The sequence below is a fragment of the Momordica charantia genome, unplaced genomic scaffold, assembly GCF_013281855.1.
Source record: "Momordica charantia cultivar OHB3-1 unplaced genomic scaffold, Mcharantia_2.0 BLBB01000104.1, whole genome shotgun sequence".
In the NCBI taxonomy this organism is placed as follows: Eukaryota; Viridiplantae; Streptophyta; class Magnoliopsida; order Cucurbitales; family Cucurbitaceae; genus Momordica; species Momordica charantia.
In genome coordinates, this window is record NW_028275260.1 from 50,001 (window position 1) to 76,861 (window position 26,861).

General features: G+C 34.2%; 4 protein-coding genes across 7 annotated transcripts; 3 read left to right on the forward strand and 1 right to left on the reverse strand.

The window, feature by feature from the left end:
* The first annotated feature begins 2,420 nt into the window (after positions 1-2,420).
* Positions 2,421-3,279, forward strand: LOC148207695 (uncharacterized). The gene has a single exon (XM_088118344.1). The coding sequence runs from the start codon at positions 2,581-2,583 to the stop codon at positions 3,088-3,090; it is 510 nt and encodes a 169-aa protein (XP_087974470.1). The 5' UTR covers positions 2,421-2,580; the 3' UTR covers positions 3,091-3,279.
* Positions 3,280-5,195: 1,916 nt separating this feature from the next.
* Positions 5,196-9,861, reverse strand: LOC111015175 (peptidyl-prolyl cis-trans isomerase FKBP16-3, chloroplastic). Its single transcript, XM_022290119.2, has 7 exons — positions 9,703-9,861; positions 8,027-8,295; positions 7,339-7,422; positions 7,020-7,069; positions 6,846-6,894; positions 6,687-6,761; positions 5,196-5,553 (listed from the first exon to the last, which is right to left on the reverse strand). Exons 1-7 carry the CDS (start codon positions 9,830-9,832, stop codon positions 5,434-5,436), a joined length of 777 nt encoding a protein of 258 aa, XP_022145811.2. The 5' UTR covers positions 9,833-9,861; the 3' UTR covers positions 5,196-5,433.
* A 181-nt stretch (positions 9,862-10,042) lies between these two features.
* On the forward strand, positions 10,043-15,527 carry LOC111015176 (DNA-directed RNA polymerases II and V subunit 8A). Of its 4 annotated transcripts, none has more exons than XM_022290122.2 (5): positions 10,043-10,307; positions 12,235-12,345; positions 14,287-14,444; positions 14,801-14,892; positions 15,183-15,527. In XM_022290122.2, the coding sequence occupies exons 2-5, from the start codon at positions 12,273-12,275 to the stop codon at positions 15,292-15,294; spliced, it is 435 nt and encodes a 144-aa protein (XP_022145814.1). In that variant the 5' UTR covers positions 10,043-10,307; positions 12,235-12,272; the 3' UTR covers positions 15,295-15,527. The 4 variants fall into 4 exon arrangements, with proteins under 4 accessions (XP_022145814.1, XP_022145813.1, XP_022145815.1 ...); XM_022290121.2 differs by lacking the exon at positions 10,043-10,307 and adding an exon at positions 10,468-10,623; XM_022290123.2 differs by lacking the exon at positions 10,043-10,307 and adding an exon at positions 11,791-11,925.
* Positions 15,528-17,244: 1,717 nt separating this feature from the next.
* LOC148207696 (membrane-associated protein VIPP1, chloroplastic-like) lies at positions 17,245-26,080 on the forward strand (the record flags this gene model as incomplete). The annotated part of the gene is given in 11 exon segments (XM_088118342.1): positions 17,245-17,504; positions 18,623-18,744; positions 18,838-18,948; positions 19,538-19,602; positions 19,680-19,761; positions 21,322-21,396; positions 22,307-22,377; positions 22,458-22,480; positions 22,483-22,539; positions 23,963-24,027; positions 26,006-26,080. Coding segments are annotated over 11 exon segments (891 nt in total), but the record flags the coding sequence as incomplete, so codon positions are not given.
* Positions 26,081-26,861: the final 781 nt, after the last annotated feature.

Here is a 26,861-nt window from a genome sequence, read left to right on the forward strand (position 1 = left end):
TTTAAATAAAAGAACTTTATTCAATTCAAATTAAAGATTAAACAAACAAATATTCAAATTCAAAATTGAACTAACCTAACCTACCTAACAATTAACATTACATTATTTCAAATCAAACAAAAAATTAGGAGTTAATTTGAGTATTATATTTTGTAATTTCAAAGGGCTAGAAACACAATAATAACATTTTAAAGTTATTAGAAAAATAATTAAGAACATTTTAATGGCCAACTAAAAGAGAGTTAGATTCTAAAAATTAGTAATGGAGGTAATTTGAATTTTATATTTATACACCATTATTGTTATCATTGCAAAATAATAATAAGTGATATAAAAGACAAAACTAATTATATAAATAATAACTAAGAACATCTAAACAACATTGAGAATGATTCAAATAATCGATTTTCTGATGGGAAAAAGAGGAAAATTTAGAGTGTTAATTGATCAAAATGGATACCAAAGATTATAGTAGTTACAATTTATGAAGCGAAGATTGAGGACGACCACCCCACCTGAAGATACCTTCATCGAACAATTGCAAAGGGAGATGGCGGTTTTCTAAATCTTTCATCTCTCCATTATGAATCACATACAAAATTTTGCTTATTGTCAAATTTCATAGTACATAGGCAGAAGAGAAGAAGAACGTTACCTTTTTCAGGTTCGAATCTAGAATTGAGAATGATGACAGTGAAAAAGGCCGAGCGGCTTAGTCTTTGCCGGAGAGAGTGAGAGTGATCGGTGATGGTCGTCTGAGAAGATTTAGAAATATATATAAAAACTGAAGTGCTATTCTGCTCATTGTGTTAGGAGAATGCAGGAAGTGGTTTACATGAATTGGAAGCTATGTGGCTTTGAATGGAGGGAGAGGGATGAAAGAGACATATTTATTGCTCCAAAACCTGAAAATGAATTCATCAATTTTATTGATTGTTTTTTCTTATCGATTTAATTTTTGTTTCAAATGAGTCTACACTTTTCGATATTAAAGACAAATGAGTGTGAATTAATGGTTAGATAGATGGGAGCGTTTTAAGGAAAAAACAAACAAAAAATTCAATGTATTCCATCAATAATAGAATAGATTTAAGGAGTAATTGATCACTCCATTACGTGAAAGGGAAGGTGAGAGATTTTAGGATTAATTATTTTAATTTTATATTTGATAATGAAAGGATAAATTAGATATTAAATGTAATAGTGAAGGATATAATAGTCCAAAAAATATTTTTTCCACATCCGTATTTTTTTGGTATATTATAGATATAGATATACATAAATTATATTTTATTTTTACAAAAGTAAAACTTTGAATTTGAAATTAGGGTTGGTAACTGTCTTGTTCCTATTCCATTCCTCTCTGTCTCCTTTTCCATTCTCTCCCTCTTCTCTCTTCCATTTTTTCTCTTCCAATCTCAAATCTTACTTTTTTTTTTCACTATTTCAATCTCAAATCTCACCACCACATTGGCTATTTGTCATCCGTTTTTACCACTGTCTGTCGCTTACCACCATCCACCCACGTTGTTGCCTTCGCCGAATCGCTACTGCCACTACCTATTATTGTGAGAGCAATTCAACTTTAAAGGTAAAATCAATCTCATACGATCTAGAGTCCAAACCGCAGGAACGTAACTGAATTGTCAGTTCGATTAAGCTATGCACTTCGGTTCGGCTCGATTCTATAAATTTTCTTTTTAAAAAATCGATTCGGTTTCGGTTCAGTATTCAAACCGAATCGTGAACACCCTTAGACCTTGCAACAACAAATTTGACCTTTAATAACGATAGAAAAAATTAAGAGTAGACATAATGGTAGACTCACAATCAACCGCGTTAAAGATCAAATTTGTTGCAATGATTCTAGACAAGCTTCCACATCAATTGTCGTGCCGTTCTAGATTTTGATAGGTTAATTTTTCGTTCAAAATATTAAATATGTTTGTTCAAATGGTATTTTTTGAAATGTTTTTGAAAGGTTAAGAATAATATTGAAACTTTTCAAAGAATATGGATATTTTTTAAACAAATAGCAAAGTTGAATCATTATTATTATTATTTTTTTACTTAGCCAATATTTTAAATAAAAATGTAGAGTAAATTACAACAACTTTTAGATTTGTGTCTAATAAGACCTAGGAATGAAAACCATCATTCCATGGTGTCTACCTTACAATGGTGCTTACTTTCAACTAAATTAACGAGGTAAATCGGTGATATCCATCTAAAATTTTGGATTAATTCCTCCTTAAAATGAGTAATTTAAAATCTTGGTCATTAACGTCCGTATTCCTTATTTCACTGGCCCAACACTTTTTAAATAATTACTTTACAACTTTTCTTTTTCCCTTCTATCTGTTTCGCAGTAATTGTCATACAATTTTTTCAATTTATACTACTTATTGAAATTTATAAAATTTCAGATTTGATTAGATAAAATTAAAAATTAAAAATAAAATAAATAAAAGAGGTAATTTTTTTTCCAATATTTGTTCAAGTCAGACAGAACCAGAAGCAAAACTAGAACACTAAAACTTAGAATAGAAGCGGTGGAGAGAGGAAGAAGGAAAATTAACTATGGGGATATCGCCCTCGAAACGAGTCCAAAATTCACTATCAAACTCGCCCGAGTTCGACTCAGCCTGCGACTCGACCTTCTCCCACTGCCTTTCTCAGACGCAGCACGCATACGACGGCGTTTTCCCCTACCAACTCTGCGCCGCCGCCGCCCACCTCCACCGCCTCCTCACCGCCGTCCGGCCCCATCCTCTCATACTCAAGTGGCTCCCGTCTCCCCCGACTCGCCTCCAGGTCGACTCGGCCCTCCGAGTCATCAAGCGCGCCGACTCGGACCGCGACGACGAAACCCTAGGCCCGATCCGCTTCAAGCGTTGGGCGATCGAACTGTTTGCAGAGGCTGTGGCGGAGAACGTCGGAAGAGAGGTTCTGTTTCGAATCCCGGTCGGAGCCGCCGGAATCGCCGGACTCGGCGCCGTGACTCGGGCCGGGAAGAACCTGGTTGGGACTGTGGTTGCAGCGTACGCGTTTGGTGTTGCGGCTTCCGTATACCTGAGCTTGTCTGAGTAGCCAACCAATTAGTGGATAATTTATGTATAAGTTTTTTTCCCATTTAAATAAAAACTTAAAAACAATTGTAAAATTATAATCCACCAATCAGGGTTCAAACTGTCAATGTTGATGAAAATGTCGAGGTCCCGATTTTACAGATATGTCCATGTTCAAACTGTCAATGTTATGTATTAAAGCTCAAAGACTGAATTGTTACTAATTTAGACTAAATTTTACAAATTGAAATTCATGGACTAAATCGACATTTTAATGAAATAACAAGGCTCAAATGTTTTTTTAACCCAAAAAAATAGAATAAAAAAGAAGAGAGGGAAATGGTGGGACTGATCAAATTTATTGAAGGAAGAAATGGTGAGACTCACAAAAATTATGTAAAAGAAGGCCACATTGTGAGAGGAAAAAGATAGTAAATTTACTATCTTGAAGAGAAAAATACGTGACTATAGATCAATGTTCAAAATGTCGATGTCGATGAAAATGTCGAGGTCCCGATTTTACGGACATGTCGATGAACTTGTCAATGTCGATGAATATTTCGAAAAAATAATGGAAATTGTGGAAATTGATGTAAATTTTTTGAATTAGCAAATAAAACTTGAATTGCAGCTTAATTAGCCTATAATTGATCACCATTAAAGGTAAGAATATGACCATTTTACTTATGAAGATGTCGATGTCGATGGAAATATCGAAAAAATTTTTTTTTTCCTTTAATGAAGATTGATGATTATTTGAAGATGTAAAGTAAATTTTAATTGTAAACTTTTAACTAATTCTTTAGTGTTTTTCATAAGGATAAAACTTGGCTCATAAACAACCTTGTCCTTACCATCATTGAATATTCGACAACTCATTATATTTTAAAATAAATTTTTGTTTTTACATTTCTCTCCCTTAGTTGTCAAATATTTAATGGTGGTAAGGACAAGGTTGCTCCTTGAGAAACCAAGTTTTATCAGGATTAATTTGGAAATGAGACAATTACCAATTTGGTTTCCAAACACATTTCTAAATTCTAATTAACTCGTACCTGTTTACTTTTTACTTACTTTTTTCAAATTTGAATTTACACATTTTTCAAACACATTTTCTAATCAATCATCAATCCAACGTTCCAATCAAATTTACACAATTTTCAAACACCTCAACCTCGTGATTGTATCATTCATCTAAATTATCTACCAATAAGATCCATATGTGTTTTATATTCTACTCATTTGAACAACTACCTTCAAAAATTTCGATCTAGGATGACTGGAGAGAACTATTGTAATTTATATCAAAGTTATCAAGATAGTGCACTAGATCCTTCGAGATCATCTTTTTGGTATTAATTAAGTTACCTATTCTATGTTTCACCACTATTTGTATATAATAATATTTTATTTTTTAAAAAATTGTAAGATTATTTCAATCTTTATATATTTCAATATTTCACATTCAATTGTGTAAGTAAGAACTAGATTGGATTAGAAATGATCAATAAAGCAAATTCCAAATCTTATTAGTTATACTTTATACAGTATTAAAATTCAAATGTTTCATTGGACGGACTAAGATTACAATCATCAAGGTTGCGAGAAATTATAGACGGTAGTGGCATAGTAGGAAGATGATGAAAATAAAATAACCTGAGGAAAAAAAAAAGACATGTCGATATTTCGACATTTCGACGACATTTTGACATGTCGACGACATGGGGGGAAAATCGATTTTCCCCCCTATGTCAATGTCGACATGTTCGACATGTCGAGCTCTTGACCTTTTGAACCCGAAGAATAAGGTAGAGGAGATAAATTTAGTTAAATAGTAAATTTATAGTTCCCGAGTTCTTAAATCCTTCCCTAAACAGGGTAAACTTCCCAACTATACTCCTTTACCCAAACACCCCCAAACGTTTAAAAAGGCCACCGGCCTCTTTGAGTGATAGACCAATGTACTTTGCAGCTCATACAGTTTCTCCTTTTATTCCAAAGTTTGGGTCTATTTACAACTGAACAACTTAAGAATTCTCAATTCTCACGGGATAAATCCATGTCATGTGATAGGCCATCAGTTTAACAATTCTGATTCCTGAACACCCTTTTGGCAATTCCAACCAATTCTAAACCAGTCAAGTCAAGTCATTTTTATAAATCCAATTGGTATTACATTTTGCTCATCGAATCAAATTATCGACAAATGCTCTTAAGAACACTTTTACACTCGAAAGGAGGGGGAAAAATTGAAGCTAGCACAACAAATGTTATCTCATCATTTACATTTTATGGTTTATTTTCTCCTTGGTTTTCATTTCCATTGAAAAAGGATGATAGTTAAAAAAGGGGATATTGTGGCTACTCACTCTTCATCTTCTTCAAGGCCTGGTATGTATTCAAGACTCACATCAAATACCACAGGGCTATTTGGAGCCACCCTTGGCCTTCCTGGAGCTGAGGTCAGGCCTTTGGGGAATGCCAGCTACAGGAACACAACATTTAAAAGAAAAAAGAAAAAAACTTATAATTAAAATGTGATGACGATGACGATGATATGATGTGGTTAGTGTGAATTGTGATTCTATATTGTTCTAATTGCATGTGCCATTTTATTTTGTTGAATTGTACACTTCCTCTACCACTGTACTATGTTGTTGCATCAAATCAACCAATATTTGTGCAATAAAAGATATCACATAATCATTTAGGTAATACTGTAACTACATACAATCACAATTGAAAGTTGAGAGAGAAATTTATCTAAGTTTAGAAACTAAGAGAAATAGCTATCAAAATTTGGGGACTAAAAGTATAATTCAACGAGGACATTCATATCTTCTGGTGCTATATATATACTTAAATTTTTTATTTTTATATAGTTGCCTAAAATTGGGAAGGAGGTGGTATCGTTCATGTATATACCTTAGCCCACTCATCAAGGTATGTTTCAAAGTGAAGTGTGAAGTACTGATAGGATAGTGACTATGTTTGAGAGCATTTTCGGTGTGACACACGCTTTGCTATGATCTCAAGCACTTTTCCTTCATAATTTTCCATTTTGAAGTAATATAAAGTGCTTAAGTCAGAGCATCCTCAAGTACTTTGTGAGAAAATACCTGTAGATAATGCTCAGTGTGCAAAGCCACATCAAAATGATGTGTTATTAAGCGCTTCTTAATAATTGATGTACTTTTTAGCAAGAGCTTCTTTTAAAAGAATTTCCAAACACATCCTATAATCGGGAGGTGATTATGGATATTGTTAGGGGCATATTAGTAATTAACTAGTAAATTACTAGTTGAATGATTATAAATAGGAGTCAGGGGTCATGGAAAGGAAGCAGATTTTGAGAACAGTTCTGGGAGAGAACCAAGCCTCATGAATATTTAGCAATCCCATTCTAAAGTTCCTTTTATGTTGCAATATATTTCAACTCCTATTTCTCTTGATTTCCAATCTCTAGTTCTATTTCCTACCATAATTATTGTTCTAATCAATCAACTAATTTAAAATGACTGTAGGTCTACAGGTTCCAAACAGTTTTACTGGTTTGAGAAGTTTTAGGAGGGCAAAAATGAAAAACTTCTCAGAGAGAGTAGAGAAAACACATCTTACAGGTCCTGGAATGTACAGTCGACGCTTCCCACCAGCTTTCATGCTTAAAATGCCTTCATCGAGTCCCTTAATTACCTGTTTAATTCATTAAATGAAATAAACATTAATGAACTCTTGAACTCAAAGGACTAGAAATGAGAAGGCACTTTAAGCACTTGCCTGACCAGATCCAACACGAAAGATATAAAGCTGATTCTTCTCAAGTGAACTATATAAATGGAATGCAGATTAGAACTTTATGGTCAAGTTAATTCATAGCTTCCTCATGTTATATACTTTATAGGATGTCTTAGAACAATGGAATATCAATAGTTCCAATGCATTGAGGTTAACCTGTCAAAAATTTGTCCAGATGGAATCATGGCAACATAATTTGCAGCTACCTGTGAGTAAAACAGCAACAAGGTTAGAAGTTGAATATCCTGAACTTTTTTCACTGTATACTCACTAATTACTTTCAATTTAAACAAATGGATTTCTGCTAATGGCTGCAATTAATATATTACGCTTTCTTGTCAAACTGAACTTCAAGTAATAGAGATTCCCTTGATTTCTCTTTTCTTTTTCTTTTTTTCCTCCTTCCTCTTTGTGGGGGTGGGGGTGGGGGTAGGGATAATACAAGCTATTAGAGAGACCAGAATAAATTACAGACCTGAAAACCAACAGGTGGACTAGGGCCTCCACCAACTTTAATGTCCTTATACTGCAAACCAGACTCAGTCGTGACCATAGGAACCTTCATCAACAATAAGAATTCCAAAAGTCATTGTTTATGTGGATCTGCAAATGAAAAAGTTAGTCTTAAATATACAAAGTGCATCCTAAAGTTTAACAAGTTTTAGTTGTTGGGTGCAATTTTCAACAATATAAAATGTTGTTAAGACCATAGTCTACATGCCTGAGTTGTCATCAAGAATCAATGTTCATTTTTAAAAGAAATATTTAAGGTAAAATGACAAAGTTTGATCCCTAATCTATCCAATACTTCTTAAGAGTTTAGGGGCCTATTAGACACTTTTCAAAATTCAATGACTTGTTAGACACAACTCTAAAATTTTAGAGACTAAACCTAACTTATAATATAAATGTTTAACATAACATTGCATCGCCATATCTCCGAACATCAAAGATGAGTGGGTTACAAGAGATAAGTGAAAAGTGACAAAGGAAAAAGGAAAAAAAAAAGAAAAGAAAAGAAAAGAATTAGAGTGCGGGGGTGTTTAGGGAGAGAATTAGCGTTCAAAAAGGATTACATAGAGAGAGAAGATACAAAAGAGAAAAGTCACTAACTAGTCAATATTCAGTCAAAATAAATGAAAGGACGTGTAACCTCACCATACATTTTCAAGTTCTTTCTCACAGGCATCGTCACATAATCTTGGCTTGTCCTCCGGAGGCAAGCCAGCTGCCTTGACGTTTAGAGCATCTATAACGAGACTTGACACTCCACAAACTAAACCAATCATCTCTCTTCTTCTAGTCAAACTGAATTCCTTCCCATACTCTTTTGTCTGCAAATCTTTGGCAGTGATACTGGAATTTAAGCAGCGCGCAACTAGAGATCGTATTTTATCACTGGAAATACCATGGTGTTTCCCAGAAGCCGAAGCTGATTCATGCAACAAGATGAACATAAAAGAGAAATCTTGAAGAAGAAGAATTAAAGATAAAAATGTTCAAGTACATATTAAAAATACAAGTGATGCATATCAACTTCATCAAACATTAAATTATAGTGCATAGTCTACAATCCAAAACAATTTGACCTTTTTTTCTGTATTAATTTAGTGACATGAGATAACAAGAACTTGGCTTTTAACTAAAATATGTGTGATGAATCTGATGTATCTTTATGAAATCATTCTCTTTGCAGCCAACTAAAATATGTGGAAAGATGTGAGTTTCAATTTTTTTCAATCCAAAAAGAAGCAGATCCAGGATACAGTCAAACAAAAGAAGTTCAATCTGTAGTTTATTAAATTATAATACTTTAAGCTATATGATATTTTCCACAATCTACAGTTCCTACATTGGATAATAAACTTAGTTGGCTTCATATTGTAAAGGAGGAAACCAAGTATGATGACTATATGCATCTATTTCCACAACCTCGCGGCTTGGGAAGAGAAAATGCTCCGTACAAGTTTTTGTCTGTGGAAAGTAGCTATTTCCTCCGATGAAAAGGAAAAACTTCAAAGAAGGATAATTGCATGCACTGAAAAGCTATAGTTCTAATTCTATCTCACGTTTTCTGAATAGAACAAGAAAAGTTAGGTAACTCGCATCTCCATTAGTCTGACTGCCAGACATCTGGACCCAAAATTGGATAAGAAATTAACGCTTGCTCAAATCTCCACGATGGATTTAAGTCCTTTAAAACCAGTATTATGATTCAAAGGCCAATGGGGTAAGCTGTAGGTTTAAAGAACATCGTTTGTATAAGAATCTAGTTCTGACTTGAATAGCAAGAGTGCTGGATACATTACAATTTTACAAAAAGAAAAAAAAATGTTTCAAGACTAAACCAGTAAATTGATCCTTGAATTAAAGTTAATCCTACCTCTTCTCCTTCTTCTTCATTCCTCCAACTATAATGTGCTTCAAATTTATCCATATAATCCAACAAGTCGGTTTCATCAAGCTTGCTTAACTCGTAAGAAGAAATTATAAAAATGTCCATGCCCACATTATTCAATTATGTTAAGACAACATAACGTGTTTTTTCCTACAAATTAACCGATTCAGTATTTTTCAATACGTTCGAAGTATTAGATCGGGTCAATCAATAGTTCAAAGACGACGTTATCAACAAGAAGTTAAGCCCAAACGTTCAAAAGGATCGCAAAGAAGTTTTAACTAAAAACTAAGTTTAAAAACTTTCGGAGTCCACATTCATCGATTCTTAACAAAAACAGAACATGAAAAAAGAATGAACATCAGTGGATTGGATCAGTCAATCAATTGAAGTGAAAATAGAGATTGGAGAGAAGAAGAATGAAAGGAATAAGAGTGTTACCAAGTGGAAGCAACATTGAGGATGGAGAAGACGCCATGGGAATGGAATTTGAAAGCGAAGAATTGGTACCGTTGTGGAAACGGATAACGAAATCTTGAACCTTTGGTTTAAATAGCTGCCGAGTTGGCATCCGCGTTCCGCTTCAATCATCCATCAATATATTTTTATTTTAAATTTCATTTTAATCCCTCAACTATTGTATATTGTATTTATTTAGTCCCTCTACTTATCTAATTTACTAATTTAATACTTTAATTTAAAAAAAAATTATTTGGCCTCTGAAACTTTAAAATATATACGAACTTTCAATATGTATTCATTTTGGTTCTTACCATTGTTTTTCTACTGTAGGTTACCGTCGCGCCGCCGGTTACTGCCGTTTGGGATCGCGTCGCGTGCTGCCGTTGGGGCGGCGCCGCTTGCTGCCGTTTGGGGCCACCGCCTGGGATTCTGCCGCCTTCCGCTTTGCTGCTATTGGAGTCGCTGTCGCCGGCTGCCGTGTAGGTCGCCGTCGCCGTCGCCTGCTGCCGTGTAGGTCACCGCCACGTGCTGCCGTTTAAGTTGCCTGAATCGCAGATGTTGGGGTCGCGGCGGCTTATCGAGGGGTAATTGTGATGTATTATTAGGGTTCGGTTGTCGGGTCAAACCCGACCCGACCGACCATTATAATAACCGAACCTAAGCGGTCCGGTTCATTTTTTTACCCCTCTAGAATCTTTATAAAAATTGGCGAGCGAGCTTCCATTAGCAAAATTTATTTCTTTTTTCTTTTAAACAAAATTTATTTCTAATAAAAAGAATCCTTTTGTTCTTATATTTCTAATAAAAAGAATTCTTTTGTTCTCACTTTTTAAAGTTTTAACTACTCCGCCTTGAAAAAACCCTACCCTCTCTCTCATAGAGCTCCTCCGGCGACTGTAGGTGAGCATAGTATTTGGGATTGTGTCTGAAAATTACTCGGTATTTAGGGCTGTTTATTGCTTCAAAACTTGTGGGTATTTTCACTTTTTGTGAATTTGTATGTTCTGAATTTTTGGGTTTATTTTGGATTGTTTATATATTTTCGTTTCGAAAGTATTTATGGGATATTTTGACTGAATATATTCTATTTTGATATATAGATTATTTGCGAAATAGAGATTATTTGAACTGATTATTTATGGGATGTTTACATGATATATTATGATTGGATTTTATAGAGCTTTCTTTTGGATTACTTGTCCAAAGCGAAACCAGCGCATTTTCAATGGAATAGTGCTCTCATTTGATCGTTATTTTGAGGCTATAGTCTTATGGGTTATTTCTTGGTGAAAATGCTTCCCCTATTTCACAACTATAGCTTTTCATCCCTTTTGTGCAGCTGGAACAACGTTCTGTAATTTCTTTTATGGCCACTTTTGTAATTTCATTTTGAGGCATCCATTATCTTCACTTTGTTTGATGTCTACTGTTCTGTTCTTCACATTGGTTTCTTAATTGTTGTGTATATTAGATTTCCACGAAACGACATCTTTTTTAGAATATTAATTCTTATGTGATGAAATGTAGAGCTGAATGTTGTCAAGTAGATGTGTATGCAGACATTTTTTTTGCAGACGTTGATCTTGATTATACCTTTGATTTTCTATTTCAGAACTAACTGTCAAGGATTCAGCATAATATAGATTGTTTTGAAGTTCAATTTCAATCTTAAGCTGATCCCAGATTGTTTAAGATCATTCAACTATGTATACCTTAGTTTCATATCGTAAATAATATTTCTTCTGAAGTTTGTGATTTAAAAAAAATGAAATTTTTTCTTCACAAAAAATAATATATCATGTTTACCGATTTTAATTTTAACAAAAATAAAATGAGTTTATAACTTTAAATAATATATTTATCAAAAATTTTCATCTTTTTAAATATAATTTTAAATTTTAGAGTTTCAAATTAACAGTTAAACATTAAAAAAAAATGTTATTTGTAGAATTTATACTATTAGAATCACATCATCTAAAAACAATTAAAAAAAAAGAATCTGCCAAATAATAAGGTGAATCTGAAAAGTTAAAACATTGCATACGAAACAAGCCATTTATACTTTAGGGTTTTTCTTTTTATTCTTTTCATCCCTTTTGCTTTCCCTGAATTTTCCTTCACTCTTGCAATCGCCATCTCCCATCTGAAAACCTTGTTCAAAACCTTCTAATACTTGGTTCGAAGTTGCAGACCACAATTCAGGTATTTCGCTTAATTTCTCTTTTCGAACACTAATTTACTCCACCCATGGCCGTTTGTCCTTTAGACTTTGATCCACTTCTTGACTACCTGGCCCTAACTCAGTCGGTGGTATCCCCTTTTGCAGTGAACCATGAATGTTAGATGAAGTTGTTGCTTTTCAATTTATTTTGCTGGGAAATCTAATGCTTCTAGTTACTAACTTAATGCGTTGTTTTCAGGGCTCTGATGCTCTTGCTCTGTTATTTAATGGCATTTATCTTCTAACTGTGTTTGTTACTTTCCATGACCTCTCTGTTACTTTTTTTTCAGGATTGCATTAACTTTTGGGAAGCAGAGTTGTGGTAAGGATGGTTGAGCTTCTCTTTGATGATATTTTTAAGATCGAGCGATTAAACCCAGATGGTAAAAAGTTTGATAAAGGTGCGCTTTTGTACAATAGTTACCCTCCTTTTATTTGTATAATCTTTTCAAGGCTTCTTGTTAGCCGACTATGACAATTTTGTTACCATAGATTTGTAAAATCGTTGAATTTCCATCTGATTCCTCTGCAATCATGAAGTTGAGTCTTAGGAGTCTGGCTTAATCAAATTCTTTTAGTGGGTCAGGAAAATGTTTTTGAATCACAGGATGCAAGAATAAGCTTTTTAATCATCTGTTAGTGCCTTTGCAGAGTCAGTTTCCTGCCGTGCCATTAATTTAGACTTTTGTTGGGATGGTTGCAGCTGCAGAACCACTTTTCTGGGAGGATACTTAGTTTGAGGATAGATAGGATTGAGAAACCTCCTGAATGTATACCATATGTTATGGAATGAATGAAAGAGTTGGATGTAGAAATAAGTTTGAATTACTCTGTAATTCTGTTACTAACAAAATGGAAATAGAGTGAGAGAAATGTATGAGGTAAGCATATACGTGAGATGTAAGTTTAGTTACGGTAATGTTGGAAGTCTTTGAAGTGAAAAAGGAGAGCTAACCTCTTGAAAGTTTGTCATGTGCACTACATTTTCTAATGTGCGTTTTATCATGGTACTCTCTGGTCGCAGTTTTCCCTTCATATTAGTTATTCCTTACCAGAAGGAAAAAACTATCTTTTTTTTTTTTGATAAGAAACAAAGAATCCATTGATCTATCAAAAAGGGAGACGACCTAATGGGCAGAGGGTTGAGAAAACCCTCCCCAAAGAAGTTCTAGACAATGGCAGCCTTCCAATTTCTAACTAACGTGTAGGCTATAATACAAAAGAATTTCTTGTGGTTTATAGTCCACCATGAAGCATAATGTTGTACATTACTACGAAAACCTCCTTGAGGGACTGCTTATCGTTGAAAGCCTACTATTTCTTATTAGGTTCCCGGTTTTCCCCCTTTTTTGTTGTTTGTTCCATAGAACATTTTTGATTGAGAGATCAATTAGTTAGTGTCCCTCTCCCTCTATTATTCATGTAGTCAATATGATTCTTGGTAATAGGGATTCACGTGTATGGTCCCTTCATCTTGTCTGGTGTTTCACTTGCAAGTCTCTGTAAACTCAATTGGTTTCTTCTTTTCTTTTGGACCCTTCTTTCTTTAAACTTTGGAAGTTGAAAGCTTGTAGAAAATTTGGGTCTTTTTAAACTTGTCACCATTTGAAGGATTGACAACTTTGAATTGGTGTATTCAATGTGCCTTTTGGCTTCTCTATGATGCGGAGTTCGGGCATTTGCAGGATGATAGATAAGTCATTTTGTACCTTCTGTTTTAGGGCGATGGCATTATTTTTGCCACATTTTTTTATATAATTAAAAATTTTGCTATTTTATGGAATATTTGATCGGAAATAAATGGGAGAATGAGATACAGGTTGTGGGAGGAAGTTTGGGGTTGAATTTGAAAGTTAACTTTCCTACTTTGGGAGGTTTAATTTGTCTTTGATGGTTATAACTTATAACTTTGTAACTCTTCTAATAAAATGAAAAGTGTAATTCTTTGTTGAAGAAAAAAGAAACCCAAAATGTCCCTGGCATTGCATTGAATCTTTAGTCTAACAGATTTCTCAAAAACTTGCTCGTAGTTCATAATGCCACTAGAACCTTTTACAAGCTCTCTATGATGTTACTGTATTTCGAACCTTATTCTTTTGTATCTCTGCGCCATGTGGACTTGCAAATTTGCATGCGGAATCTTCTTTTACCTCACCGATATGGATCGACTCTTCTCATCCATTATTTGTCGACTTTGTACAGGTTCCCTTATCCTTCCCCATTTCTATGTCATTTGGAATAATTAATGTCTTACTATGAGCCATGTAAAATTTGTAAAAGAAAAAAACCTTTTCAACAGGTATATACAATTGGCATTTATTTTTTGACAAATTGTCCTACAGTTACTCGAATCGAGGCAAAGAGCGAGAAGTTTGACATGTTCATGCATCTAGATATAAATACAGAAATATACAACTTGAAAGAAGGTGAAAAGTTTTCAATGGCTCTGGCTCCAACTCTGAATCTTGATGGAACCCCTGACACGGGCTATTATCTTCAGGTAACTTGTTCTTCCAATTGTTTATACTCAGAGTCTGTTGAACGCTGGATGTAGAGTAGTATAAGTAAGAAAATTGTTCTTTGGTATAGTGGTTACTGGCTGACTGAAGAATTCTATTGGCCTTCTAGTCGGAAATCACTAGTTTTAAAATATCACTTCGACATGAATAGGTAACAGGGAACTTTCAATCAACTAGGAAATAAATGGAAATTGTATGTCTATTTATTGTCATGACTGGTCTTCCATTGTTTTCTGACAACTATATCTGTACCTTCCTCTGTTCAAATATTAATTTGGTCTTAAAATTCTCAAAGCCTTGAATACGTTTAATTAAGTATTGCTAGTTTGTGTAACAGGGCAATCGGAAGTCGCTTGCAGACAGATATGAATACATCATGCAAGGGAAGCTGTTTAGAATATCGGAAAGTTCTGGACATGGCGGGAGAGCGTAAGTGCCATAACTTTTCAAAACAATTTTGATTTTGAATACTACATTTGGTGAGTTGTACTGATGAGCCATCAAAGAATCGAGAGCTTGACTTAGCACAAGTTACACTTCCTCTATATTTTAGCAAGAATCTGTCTAGGAGAACTGTCACCTGTCTGTAATGGCTACCATGAGTGCTATCATGGTGGACAAAACTCATTTTATTTATTTTTTCTGAACATTTTAGGAACTTGCATTTTTTTCTAGTTGAATTTTGTTATCTTGAAAAAGGTTATTTCATCTGAATCCAGGGAAATAGATGCCTCTTTTGGTGGGCTCCTGATGATGCTTAAGGGGGACCCCTCACATTGCAGCAAGTTTGAGCTTGATCAAAGGCTGTTTCTTCTCATCAGGAAGGTGTGAAGCGCTGTCATTCGAGTCGAACTATGATGATGTACGATAGAAGTTGTGTCATCGCCTGTTCCTATAATAACTGTGTATGTTTAGAAATCTATGTAACCCTTTTACAGTTTCAAGCTATTGGGATCGAATTGAAATCGGGGATCGATGAAAGATTGGGCATGTGATCTATATTTTGAACTAATGAATCATCGCATCAGTCTTGCTATTAATCTAACAATCATAGTTGCGTTGCATTTATGGTGGTTGAATTATCATAATCAAGTTTTGATCACACTTAGCCAGAGAGAAAACTATGGATGGACATTGTTGTAGTGCCTCTTTGAAGGCATCTCGAGGACCGAAGGATCGACTAATAGCAGAAACGCTTTTGATTTCAAAGAGGGAAATAAGGAAAATAGAGATCGAGCATGGTAGTTAATTCGAGAATGAAAGGCATTTATGTTTGATAGGCTTTGACATCTTTTGGCAAACTCTCTAGTTGCAGTTAGATGGTGAGTTTGTCTAATGAAAGATTTGTCAAAGGATTCTATTTTTCGTTTTTAGTTTTTGAGAAACGCTGTGATAATTTATTTATTTTTAAGAAATGTTTTTAAAATTGTGTTGAAATTTTTTGATTTTTTTTTAAAATTGTTTTAGTTCCTAAACTTAATACAAAAAATTAATTTAGATTGCATCATTAATTTTGTTTTTACATTATTTAACAAAAGCAGACTGTAGACACACCTTTTACCTAAACATGTCTATATGAAATAGTATTTGTAGTTACCTGTAGTAGATATAACCATTGATTTTTCAAATAAATTTAGATCATTATTAAATGATCAATCAAAAAATTAATGAAAAAGGACTAAAATAGTTTTCTTTTAAAATAGAAGATTTAAGAATTTTGGTGTTTTTTTTCCCCTTGAGTATAACAGGTGAAGGTGGGGGATCGAACTCACAACCTCAGCTATGCTCGCTTTGGTGTTAAAATGGAGTATTTAAGAAATTTCAAGAAACAAAACAAGATTTTAACCTTTTTCTTTTGGGGATAAAATTATAAGTTTAATGTGTTAAACTTTTAAGTGTATTTAGTCTATATACTTTTTATTTAGGAATTACATAAGGCAAATTTCAGGCATATTCAAACAAGTACACGTTATAAAGACATATTAGATATAAAATTTAAAGTCCAAAGACTAATTAGAAATTTTTGCAAATACAAAACTAAATAGACACAATCTCAAGAGTTTAAAACTTGTTAGAAACATTTTAAAGTACGTGGACAAATTAAACACAACTCTGAAAATTCGAATGTGTAACTTATAATTTGACTTAATTATTAGGGAAACAAACAAAATTTACTCATAATCTAATTTGACAAGGTGTATCAATTTTTACTCTAAGTTTTCAATTCTATCAAATTGTACATTAAACTTAACAGAAATGTTGCGATATTTACTTTGAAATTAGAATAAATGTTGTATTTTTTCATTTGAAAAGCATTAAAATGACATTCTCACGTGCTTTCAAAGACATATAGAACACTGACCTGGTAGAGAATGGATGAGACTTCAAAAAAAATATACCATTAGAGCTTAGTTTTTGTTGAACATAAATTAGAGTTCTAGAGATTTGGTCAACGATTGACTTTCTAGATTGTTTGAGCTTAATTTTGCACAAATTTCAGACTTTTTGTTCAAATTAGTGGATAAATGTAAAAGATTTTAAACCGAAAGAAATAACAACATTCGTTTGTTTAAAATTCAATTTGATGGGATAAAAAATTTGTGGCGAAAAGTTAAAAAATTAAATTTGTTAGTACAACGCTAAAAAAACGTTAAAGGAAATAGAAAGAAGATGGAAATCTAAAAACGGATCGGACCGGACCGGACACCGGTTCAGTGATAGAGTTCGGTTTTTGGGGACCAAAAAGCTAGGAAAGAACTGTACAACGGGCGATTACGCTTGTACACAAAGTGAGATCCTCTGTTATCTTCAATCTATATCTCAATTCTCAACTCAACGCAATTTTTTGTCATCATTCCGATTTTCTCTGCAACTTTTTTTCTTCAATCGATCTCTCATGGCTGCCCAAACCCACGTGTTTACTGGGTTAGCTTTTGCTTCGACTCCTGCTTCTTCATTTCAGCCCTCTTCTTCCAACACCGCTACCGCCACCCTCTGTGTCGTCACCAAGTCCTTAAGAACGTCCTTCCTTAATGGCGGAGGTATTTCCCCTTGCTCTTCATTCCCTTGATTTTACTTCCAGTTTGGTTGGTCCGAAGTACGTGGGAAAATTGAATTGAATTGGATTGAAATGTTCTCAGTGAATACTTCATTTCCTTGTATGTTCTTTCGAGTATTGGAGTGTTTGTAATGATTATTTGATAGCTGGGTGCTTGAGAAAAGTGGTTTTAAGCTGTTAAAGTCATAGCATTGTGCTATGGTGTAACTATTAGTGCTTGTCCTGCAATTTTGACATGTTGATTTTGTGTTGGATCTGTTGTAATTTACACTTCTGATTTTGCACCATCATTTGAAAAGGTGCATTCGGAGATCCAAGGGATTCTTGCTTTTTCTGTCTTCCTGAATTTGTTGTTAGTTTTCAATATTTTTTATCTGGTGGAGATGCTAGTCAGGTTCTTTGGTTTCAGCAATTCCTTGACCCCTTTAAGTTCATAAATTTGAAATTGGGATTACCACCCGTTTGTGCAACTTTCGATGGGACTTGTGGGCCATTTAGTTTTTAATATTTTAAGTAGATGATCTAATGCAGTAAATCCTACCACCTTGTATAAATATTAGGTCTGAAAAAATCTTTACCTTGATAAAACCTGTAAATCCGATTCCCCAATGCTTATAGGGAATCTACTGTTGATGTTGGGCGACCTACAAGAGAGAAGATATTGAATTTTCAATTAACATCTATGTGGTAGTTGTCAAAACGGCTTCGATTGTCAAGTCAATATGCTATCATGAAAAGTGAGAGATGAATTCAATGAAGTTTAGAAATCAAAGAGAGCAAAAAAAAAAAAAAAAAAAACCCTTGAATGACCATGAGAGTGTCATTTATAGGAGTAGAGAGCTGAAGGAAGAAGAAGAAGAAGAAAGAAAGAGAGAGAGAAGAAAGAAAAGTAACCTCTTTCTATGTTCCTATCTAGCTGCATCCATTATATATCTGCCTCTTTCACCTTGCAAGGGCACCAACACATGTGCGTGTGTGCAAGTGTAGAAATACTTGTCCAATCATTGCTTTGTGTGCTAAAACGTGTATCCAATTCCACCTAAAGTTTATTATAACTGTATACTTAGTTACACTCACAGGAAATAATAATTTTTCCTGCAGTGCACACTTCACAAATTACAAGGTTGAAGTCTTTACATATTGATCGATCCCGTGGTTGCAGACGTGGAGGTGCTCTTGGTGCTCGCATGAACCTTTTTGACCGTTTTGCAAGGGTTATAAAGGTAGTACTTTCAATTATTTCATCCCTTCTTTAAGTAAGCTTTTGAACTTCACGCAGTATGATATAATCATGACATTTGCTTTCTCATGAGTAGTCGTATGCAAATGCACTTGTAAGTTCCTTTGAGGATCCTGAGAAAATTCTGGAGCAAACAGTGCTTGAAATGAATGATGACTTGACAAAGATGCGTCAAGCTACAGCACAGGTAAGCTTCAGAATCTTGTATTTATCTGTTTTCCCTGCCTGCCTTACTTTGAGAATTGCTTTCTGTTTCTGAGCCAGTAGTGCTGTTTTTCCCTTTCAATTTTTCTTTATTCATGATTCAGGTTTATCAATGGCAAATTGGAAGTTGTGTGTTATTCGGAAATATTATTTAAGGATGCGAATATACCACATGACTCGCTTAAAATTTATGAAATAAATAACTTTTATAACACATGGAAAGCCAATATAGTAAATATGTTTCTTATGTTTTAGTCCAGCCTCACTAAATAGTCTCTTCTCTTCTGGTTCCATGTAGCCATTTTAAATAGCAGGATGGGCCCCCTTGGCCCTCCCTTCTGGATGTGAGTTGGGTATGTGTGAATTTTGTGGGATGGGTAGAGCTTGACATTTGACAGTGGACCACAAAATGCAATGCCATTCCTTTTGTTTTTGTTTTTGTTTTTTTGTGTGTGTGTGTGTATGTGAATGAAACAATTTTATTGGTGGATGAAATTACAAAAGATGACGTATCCAAGTCAGGAGTTTCATAAAACATCTCCACTTGGAAATGTTTTCCCTTTTTCTTGAAGGTGTTAGCTTCTCAAAAGCGCTTGGAAAACAAGTATAAATCTGCACAGCAAGCTGCTGATGATTGGTAAAAGTTTAAAACTATTATCCATTTTCTTAGTGGAATTGTAGGCATACACATTTCATTTCTAATTTTTATTTTAGGTATCGCAAAGCACAATTTGCTCTTCAAAAAGGAGATGATGATCTTGCTCGGGAAGCTTTAAAGAGACGCAAATCATTTGCTGTAAGTTAGAACATATTCTTTGTCGAATCTGATACCTATATTTCAAGATAATCACTCATTATCTATTTTGGAACATTCGCCAAAGTTTTGGTTATTTTCATGTAAAAGGTTCACACAATGGTTCTTCTAGTAAAATTTCTTCATTTCATGACACATTGTTAACATGCTTGATCTCTTATAGTACATGGCTTTACGAGGATTTAATCATATTTTGACAAATGACCTGTGTGTATAATTTTATTGCCCTCTTTGTTTAATAATTAACTGAATATGTGGACAAGCACATGGAAATGAATAGATTTAATGTTGTTCTACTGGAAAGGCATTCTTTTTTATTTAGAAACCTTTTATATCTACAAGTTTATGCTTGACACCCCTCACGGCCCTCTATTAATGTTCCTCAATGAAGACAGCCTAATGCCAATGGGCTTGCAGTAGAGAAATTATAAGAGAGGAGGGGAGTTCTAAGAGGGTGGATGAGAATGGCCTCTATTCACAGTTTCTATAGTTATATTCTTTACTCTTTCTAAGAACCTCTTGGTTTCCTTTATCTATGGTGGGTAATTCTTCCTATTTATTTTTTTCGTTTTCATTTGCCCCTTTGTGATTGTGAGTTCATTGTGTTGTGTTAACCTCCATTCTATCTACTATTAATGGAGTCATTCTTTCTCTTGGCATAGAGATTGTTGTGTTTGGTTCTTTGATCCTTTTCAGTGCCTTGACCTGTTATTTATCTTTTCAGCATTTGGGTTTTACTCAATCCTTGAATACCCACCTTTCTTCTCTAATCTAAGCTTTGGAAGCTAAAGATCCCGAAGAAAACCCAATTTTATTGTTGGTTGTTCTTGGGAGGAGTAATACATTAAACTTTATTCAAAGAGCATCTGATTTTGGCCTTGGTCCAAATTAGAGTATTTTGTGCAGGTATGCTTTTGAAGAGACTTAAACCACCTCTTGTGGCTATGTGGCCTTTTGCTACCAAGGTGTGAGGCTGTTTCTGGTGGACTTTTAGTTTCTCTTTGGTTCTAGGTTTGTGTTTGTAGGGATGATGGAGAAAGTTGTTTTGGATCCTTTAAATGATAAAGGCCAGCTACTTTGGCAAGCTGGTTAGTTTTTTCATTGGTGGAATATTTGGTTGGAAAGAAACTAGAGATTTTTTTTGGTATTGATAGTTTATGGGAGCAGGTTTTGAGTGGATGCATTTTAGTGGCTCTCTTTGGGTCATTCTCCTAAATTTTTTTGTAATTACCCTTGTTTTTTTTTGACTGCCAAGACTCTTTTCTATATTGGTCCGCCCATGTTCTTTTTTGTTCAGCCTCCTTTATACTTCCTGAGCCCTGAATGAATGCTGGTTTCTTCATAAAAATTGATATTTGCAAGATGGTATTTACCAACTTGAAGAAACCGTTCTAATATTTTGTCCAATATGGAATTATTTTCATGTTATATTTTCTCCTATAGGTAGGCTATTATAAACAATATTAAATTTGAAAACTTCTAATTCTGTATGACAAGATTTATAATTTATTGTTACTGATGATCATTGTGTTCTACTGTCAGGATAATGCAAATGCTTTGAAAGCTCAACTTGATCAACAGAAGAATGTTGTGGAAAATCTTGTTTCTAATACTCGGGTATGAAGTTCTAATGTATTTTCCGTTGGCCATCACATGAAAATTTTAAAAATCATATTCAATAAAAGAATTTAAGAATGTAGCCCAGATTCGCTTGTATTACTCCTGTTGGCAATGTAATTACATATTATTGGTAACTCTTTTTTTTTGGATAAGAGACTTTCATATTAATAAACAAAAAAGGATACAATCTAGGGGCTGAGGTAGAGTGAACCCCATCCAACTGACACTAAACAAACGCTTTCCAATTGCTCATGAACAAGGAAAGGTTGCATTACTAAAGAATTTCCTGTAATTAATACACCACCAAGAAGCAACGTGCTGTACATTGCTACAAAAAATGTCAAAAGGAGTAGATTTGTCCTCGAAAACCCGGGCGTTCCTTTCTAACCAAATATGCCATAGGAGAGCTCTTGAGGCACAATTCCACACAACTTTAGCCTTTTCAGGGAGCCACCAGCCTTGTAGGGCTTCTGAAAGCCACTCATCAATCTGCTTGGGGAGACAAGTGGAGGTGCCGAAGAGGTTTAAATGACATACCAGCTTCTAGATGCAAAAAGGCAGTGGATGAAAAGATGGTCTATATCCTCTCCACTACTTATACAAAGACTACACACTTGTACAACTTATAGTATAGAAGGCTGGTGGTAACTCAAGGACACAATTGTACAACTTATATAGAATATATCTTGTTGAAAAAGGTCATAATAATGCAGGTTCCCATGACTGTCCTATTTTAGCTTGATATGTTGTTAATATGATTAGAATTAGAAAGAGGTAGGGACAAGTCGTAAGGGTTGTTTGTCATATATTATATGCTTGAATATTAGTAAATCTAACTTTAAGCTATCTAAACAAGGATGAGTTAGTCGATATCATGCTATTTCACCATAGGAACTTTTCTTTGTAGCTTTTAGAGAGCAAGATACAAGAAGCACGGTCAAAGAAAGACACACTGAAAGCGCGTGCTCAGTCTGCGAAGTTTGTATTTTAATCGTAACTTTTTTTACAAATTTCTTTGCTTCTTATTGCTTGCTGATACCACCTTTTCATGGCTTTAGGACTGCAACCAAAGTGAGTGAAATGTTGGAAATGTTAACACAAGCAGTGCTCTCTCTGCTTTCGAAAAGATGGAAGAGAAAGGTAAGGAAATTAAATATTAAAGTCAAGCTTAAGCTTGCTTGCGTCACTTTTGAAGTCACTTTTGTTTAGATCTTAATTTGCTTTCTATTACAATATATTTTCAAAATTTTAAAGTTAAGAGTTACTACATTTCTACAATATAGAAATTTCATTATTGGTTTTTTCTCATGGAGATGAAGTGTCTTCTATAATGAGCTAGTTATATTCTTTCTGATATTTGGTTATCAGTTTTCTAACTTAAGATATGAAATTATTTCTCATTTTTCCTATGCAACCTGTCTTCTCCATCATTCCAACATCCCCCACTAAGTCACCTTAGCCGGTAGCCACAGCTATTTCCTCTATTCCTTCTATGTAAGCCTCCAAATTCCACTTTGTGAACCGTCCCTTCGTTGGAAACCTTGGAAATTATGTCCCCCATTTTCTATAGCACTTGGGGGACAATTTTCAATAGCCAAGTTGGATCTAATTTACTATCTGGCTTTTATTGTGTTTATGGATCAAGATTTACACCAATAATTCTAGCTTTTTATAAGAAATGTGAATCCATGAACTGTAGCTTCACTACACAATTTTACATTGTGATGTGAACCCTTTGTTTGGCTGGGTGGCCAAGCAGCAGATGCCGATCAAGTGGTCCCCCCCACCCAGGGAAAAAAAAATCCTTTATTTGTTGCCTTTGCCGATGCCCACATAATGATATTATGGTATTGCAATTTTTAGGAAAATACCTTAGGTTCTGTTTTGGTGTGTTTTCTGGACTTTCTTAAAAATGTTCAATATTGTTTTAATTTGAGAACTGTCTGAAAATTAATCCTTTGTTTTTATGTTTTTTATTTGTTTCTTCGTGTGTGTTTATATGTTTGAATTCTCTTCTATATGCATATTAAATTAAAAATATAATCCATTAAAGTCAAGTTATTTTTTAAAAGATAACTAATGCATGAATAGTTAATTTATAAAACAACAAAGAAAATGCAGGAAAATATCAAAAGATAATTTCTGGTTTGTAGCTATTCTTTGTTCTGAAAAACTGTTTCCTACTGTATTTAATATTTTTCTGTTAAAAACAGTCTTATTTTAATAATAGACAACCAATTTTAAGCATGACTTCTAAGTAGCCACTTGCTTTTGAGTCTCCATCTTTTGCACTCAAGTTCCCTTTACATTAAATTTCAGTCTATCTATCATATATATCTGGATCCCTGACATGGTGATTAGGCTCATTGCTGAATCAAATCTTTGCTTCAGTTTCTTATCACTACTTGAACAGAAGATTATTGAAGCTACTATTACTTTATTTAGTTATATTTTCCTATTATGGTTTTTCCTTGTCATACTGTTCAGGTTCTTGCATATATGTTACTTATGAATCTTTCCTTACTTTTCTTATTTGTTTAATTTTTCATCAAAATCTTGGTAGTTTTGGCAATGGAGTCTCAAGCAGAAGCTCTTGGACAGTTAACTGCTGATGATCTTGAAGGAAAGGTAACTGTTCTGTTTTCCCTCCAAATTCGTTTTGTGCTTGATTTTTTGCTGGTCTATAAAGCTTAAAAACAGAAAGTAGAAGGTATAATTTCTTTTAAAAATCATTAAGAGGAGGCTAATTTCTTGATTTGGTTCCTTCTAGAACTTCAGTAAGTCCTTTTGGTTAAGTATTTTGCAATGAATGGCTCCAAAATAAAATATTTATTTGGGAATTGTTTGTTTCTCTTTTTGTTTTCTTGGTTTAGCATATTTTGAATGTTGGTTAATTTTGAAAGTAATGTGATCTTCTAAAGTGTGACAAATATCTCTTCCTAAGAACATGTTTCCCGAGATGAAAGTATGCCTAGTTCTTTGGTAGAACGTAATTTTCAATTATGGAATTAATTACTGGATTTTGCATCGTTACATTTGACGTTACCTAGAAAGCCTCCTCTCATATCTAGGTCCAAATTGGTCTAGGAGCATAGTTGAGGATTTGAATCATCACTTGTGGTTATGCCTCTTTCCACCAGAGTTTGGAGTAGTTTTTTTTTATAGGGTTTTAGTCTAGCCTATGTGTAGGGATCAAGTATCTGTGAGATGCTGGATGAGGCTGTTTTTAAATCCCATTTTTGGGTAGGGGACGAGTTCTTTGTAGGCCAATTCCTTTGCTATTTCGTGGTTTATTTGATTGGAAAGGAATAGGATAGTTTTTCCTCAGACAGGATAGCTATGGGTAGGATGGATGTATGGTATGCGACTTTTTATGCATCCCTGGGCTCTCAATCAAATTTATTTTTTGTAGTTACCCGTTAATTTTTGTTTTCAAAGTTGGAGGCATTTTGTAAATTTTTGAGGTGTGCTTTCTCGGTTGGGTCGGGGCCCCTTTTCTTTGGGTCTCTCCTTGATGTTCTTACATCTTAAGTTGGTTTTCTATCATATTCATAACAAAAGGTTTAAATACTATTTTGATTCTCGTACTTTCGATTTTGGTCTCTAAATTTTTACAATGTCTACTTTGATCTCTGTACTTTCAACTTTTGTTCACTTTAGTCGCTGTACTTCAGAATGTCAGTTTGGTCTTTGACTTTTAAAGTGACTATTTTGTTCTTTCGTTTTCATTTTATCTAACTTCTTTCAATCACAGATATGGATTAATGCTGTTAATGCACTATTTTTTTTGAATTATGGTTTGAAAGAAATTCGAGACTTTTTAAGGGCAAGAGCAGATCCTTGTTCGAGTCTTTCACTTAAGCTAAGTTCAACCTTCCCATCGGTGATCTCTTGTTGATCCCTTTTTGCACTATTCTCCTAATCTGATTTTTACCAATTGGAGTGCTTTTATTAGTCCTTTGTAATTTTTGTTTCTTGTTTTCTTTCCTTCACTCTTTAGAGAGTTTAAATCTTTGAAATTTTTTTTTTGTTCCTTTTCATACATCAATGAAAAGTTTGGTATCTTGTTAAAAAAAAAGTATGACACTTAACTCACAAAATTTCTTGATATGTAGCCATGAAACTGTATTAAAGGGTTTTCATTATGTATAAAATTTATGTTAACATTTTGCAAACACTTACCAAATGGCCCTTTTTTAAAAGTATAGGAACCGAAATGGACATTTTGCAAGTATATGGACTAAATTGACAATAGTTGAATTTACCGAGAACAAAGTGAACCAAATTTGAAAGTACGGGACCAAAATAGTATTTAAAACAAAAATAAATGAACCAACAAATAGGGAGATAAAAAGTGAAGTGTTTATTAGTAACTATTGTAATATAGAGTTGATTGTGACTGGTTCCCTGGGCTGCCTTTTTTTTTATCTATGTGATGTGAACTGAGATATATAGTTACTCTTGTCTCTGCTCCCCTCATCAATGAAGATAGGGCTTTCTCCTGAATTCGCAATTGATACCTTATGATTAAGCATGTTACACCTTCTGTGGTTTGCCTTCTGGTCAACCCATGTTCATCATTGAACGTCTATTTTCAATATTATAGTTTGCTCTGCTGGAGGGCTCATCGGTTGATGACGAGCTGGCAAACTTGAAGAAGGAGTTATCTGGTAGCTCAAAGGTAATCATATTTATTTTTAAGATTATTCTTTTTACGTAGATTACACTTTACAGTGGGAAGTGTTTTGTGAATTTATGAAGCTAGATTCGCCATATTCCACTCTTTACTTTTTTTTTTCCCTTATGTCTGACCATGGATTCAGATGGGGTCCACTTAATGAAATAGTGTTGTTTTGTTAGCATGTGGGCCCCATGTAACTGATAGTCATTGATGTTCCATACTTCTTCAAGGGGGGTGAACCAGAGACAGAAGCCTCATTCCTCAAACATTGGGGAGAGAAAAAAAACCATTCAAGGGGTTAAGAGGAAAAAATTTCTTCTCATTCTAAGAAATTTTTTAGCTCTGCATAATGTTTGTTTAAAGAGGCAGTAAGAGGGGTCTATTGATGTAGAGTTTTTCACAAAGGAAAAGTGCTATTTCGCGCGAACACGGGGTTAAGTACCTCGTTTCGCTCGAAGACTGACCCGATCTGTACCCACCTCTGAGAAGTTTCAAATTGACGGTGCACATATTCTAAAAAAGGTGTGAGGGAGAGAGCTCTACTCCTAAAGCATAGAAAAGATACCAGTTTGGAAAACCTAGTTTTCTGTTTAATTTTGCTTTGTTGTTTCCTCCCTCACTCTTTGGGTTGTCATAAGATTGATCAAACTATGGAAGAAGGTATGAAATAGTTTGGATAACCAAGTTATAATTGAGTATCTACCACTACTCCTAAAGCATAGAAAAGATACCATTTGGAAAACCTAGTTCTGTTTAAGTTTTGCTTTGTTGTTTCCTCCCT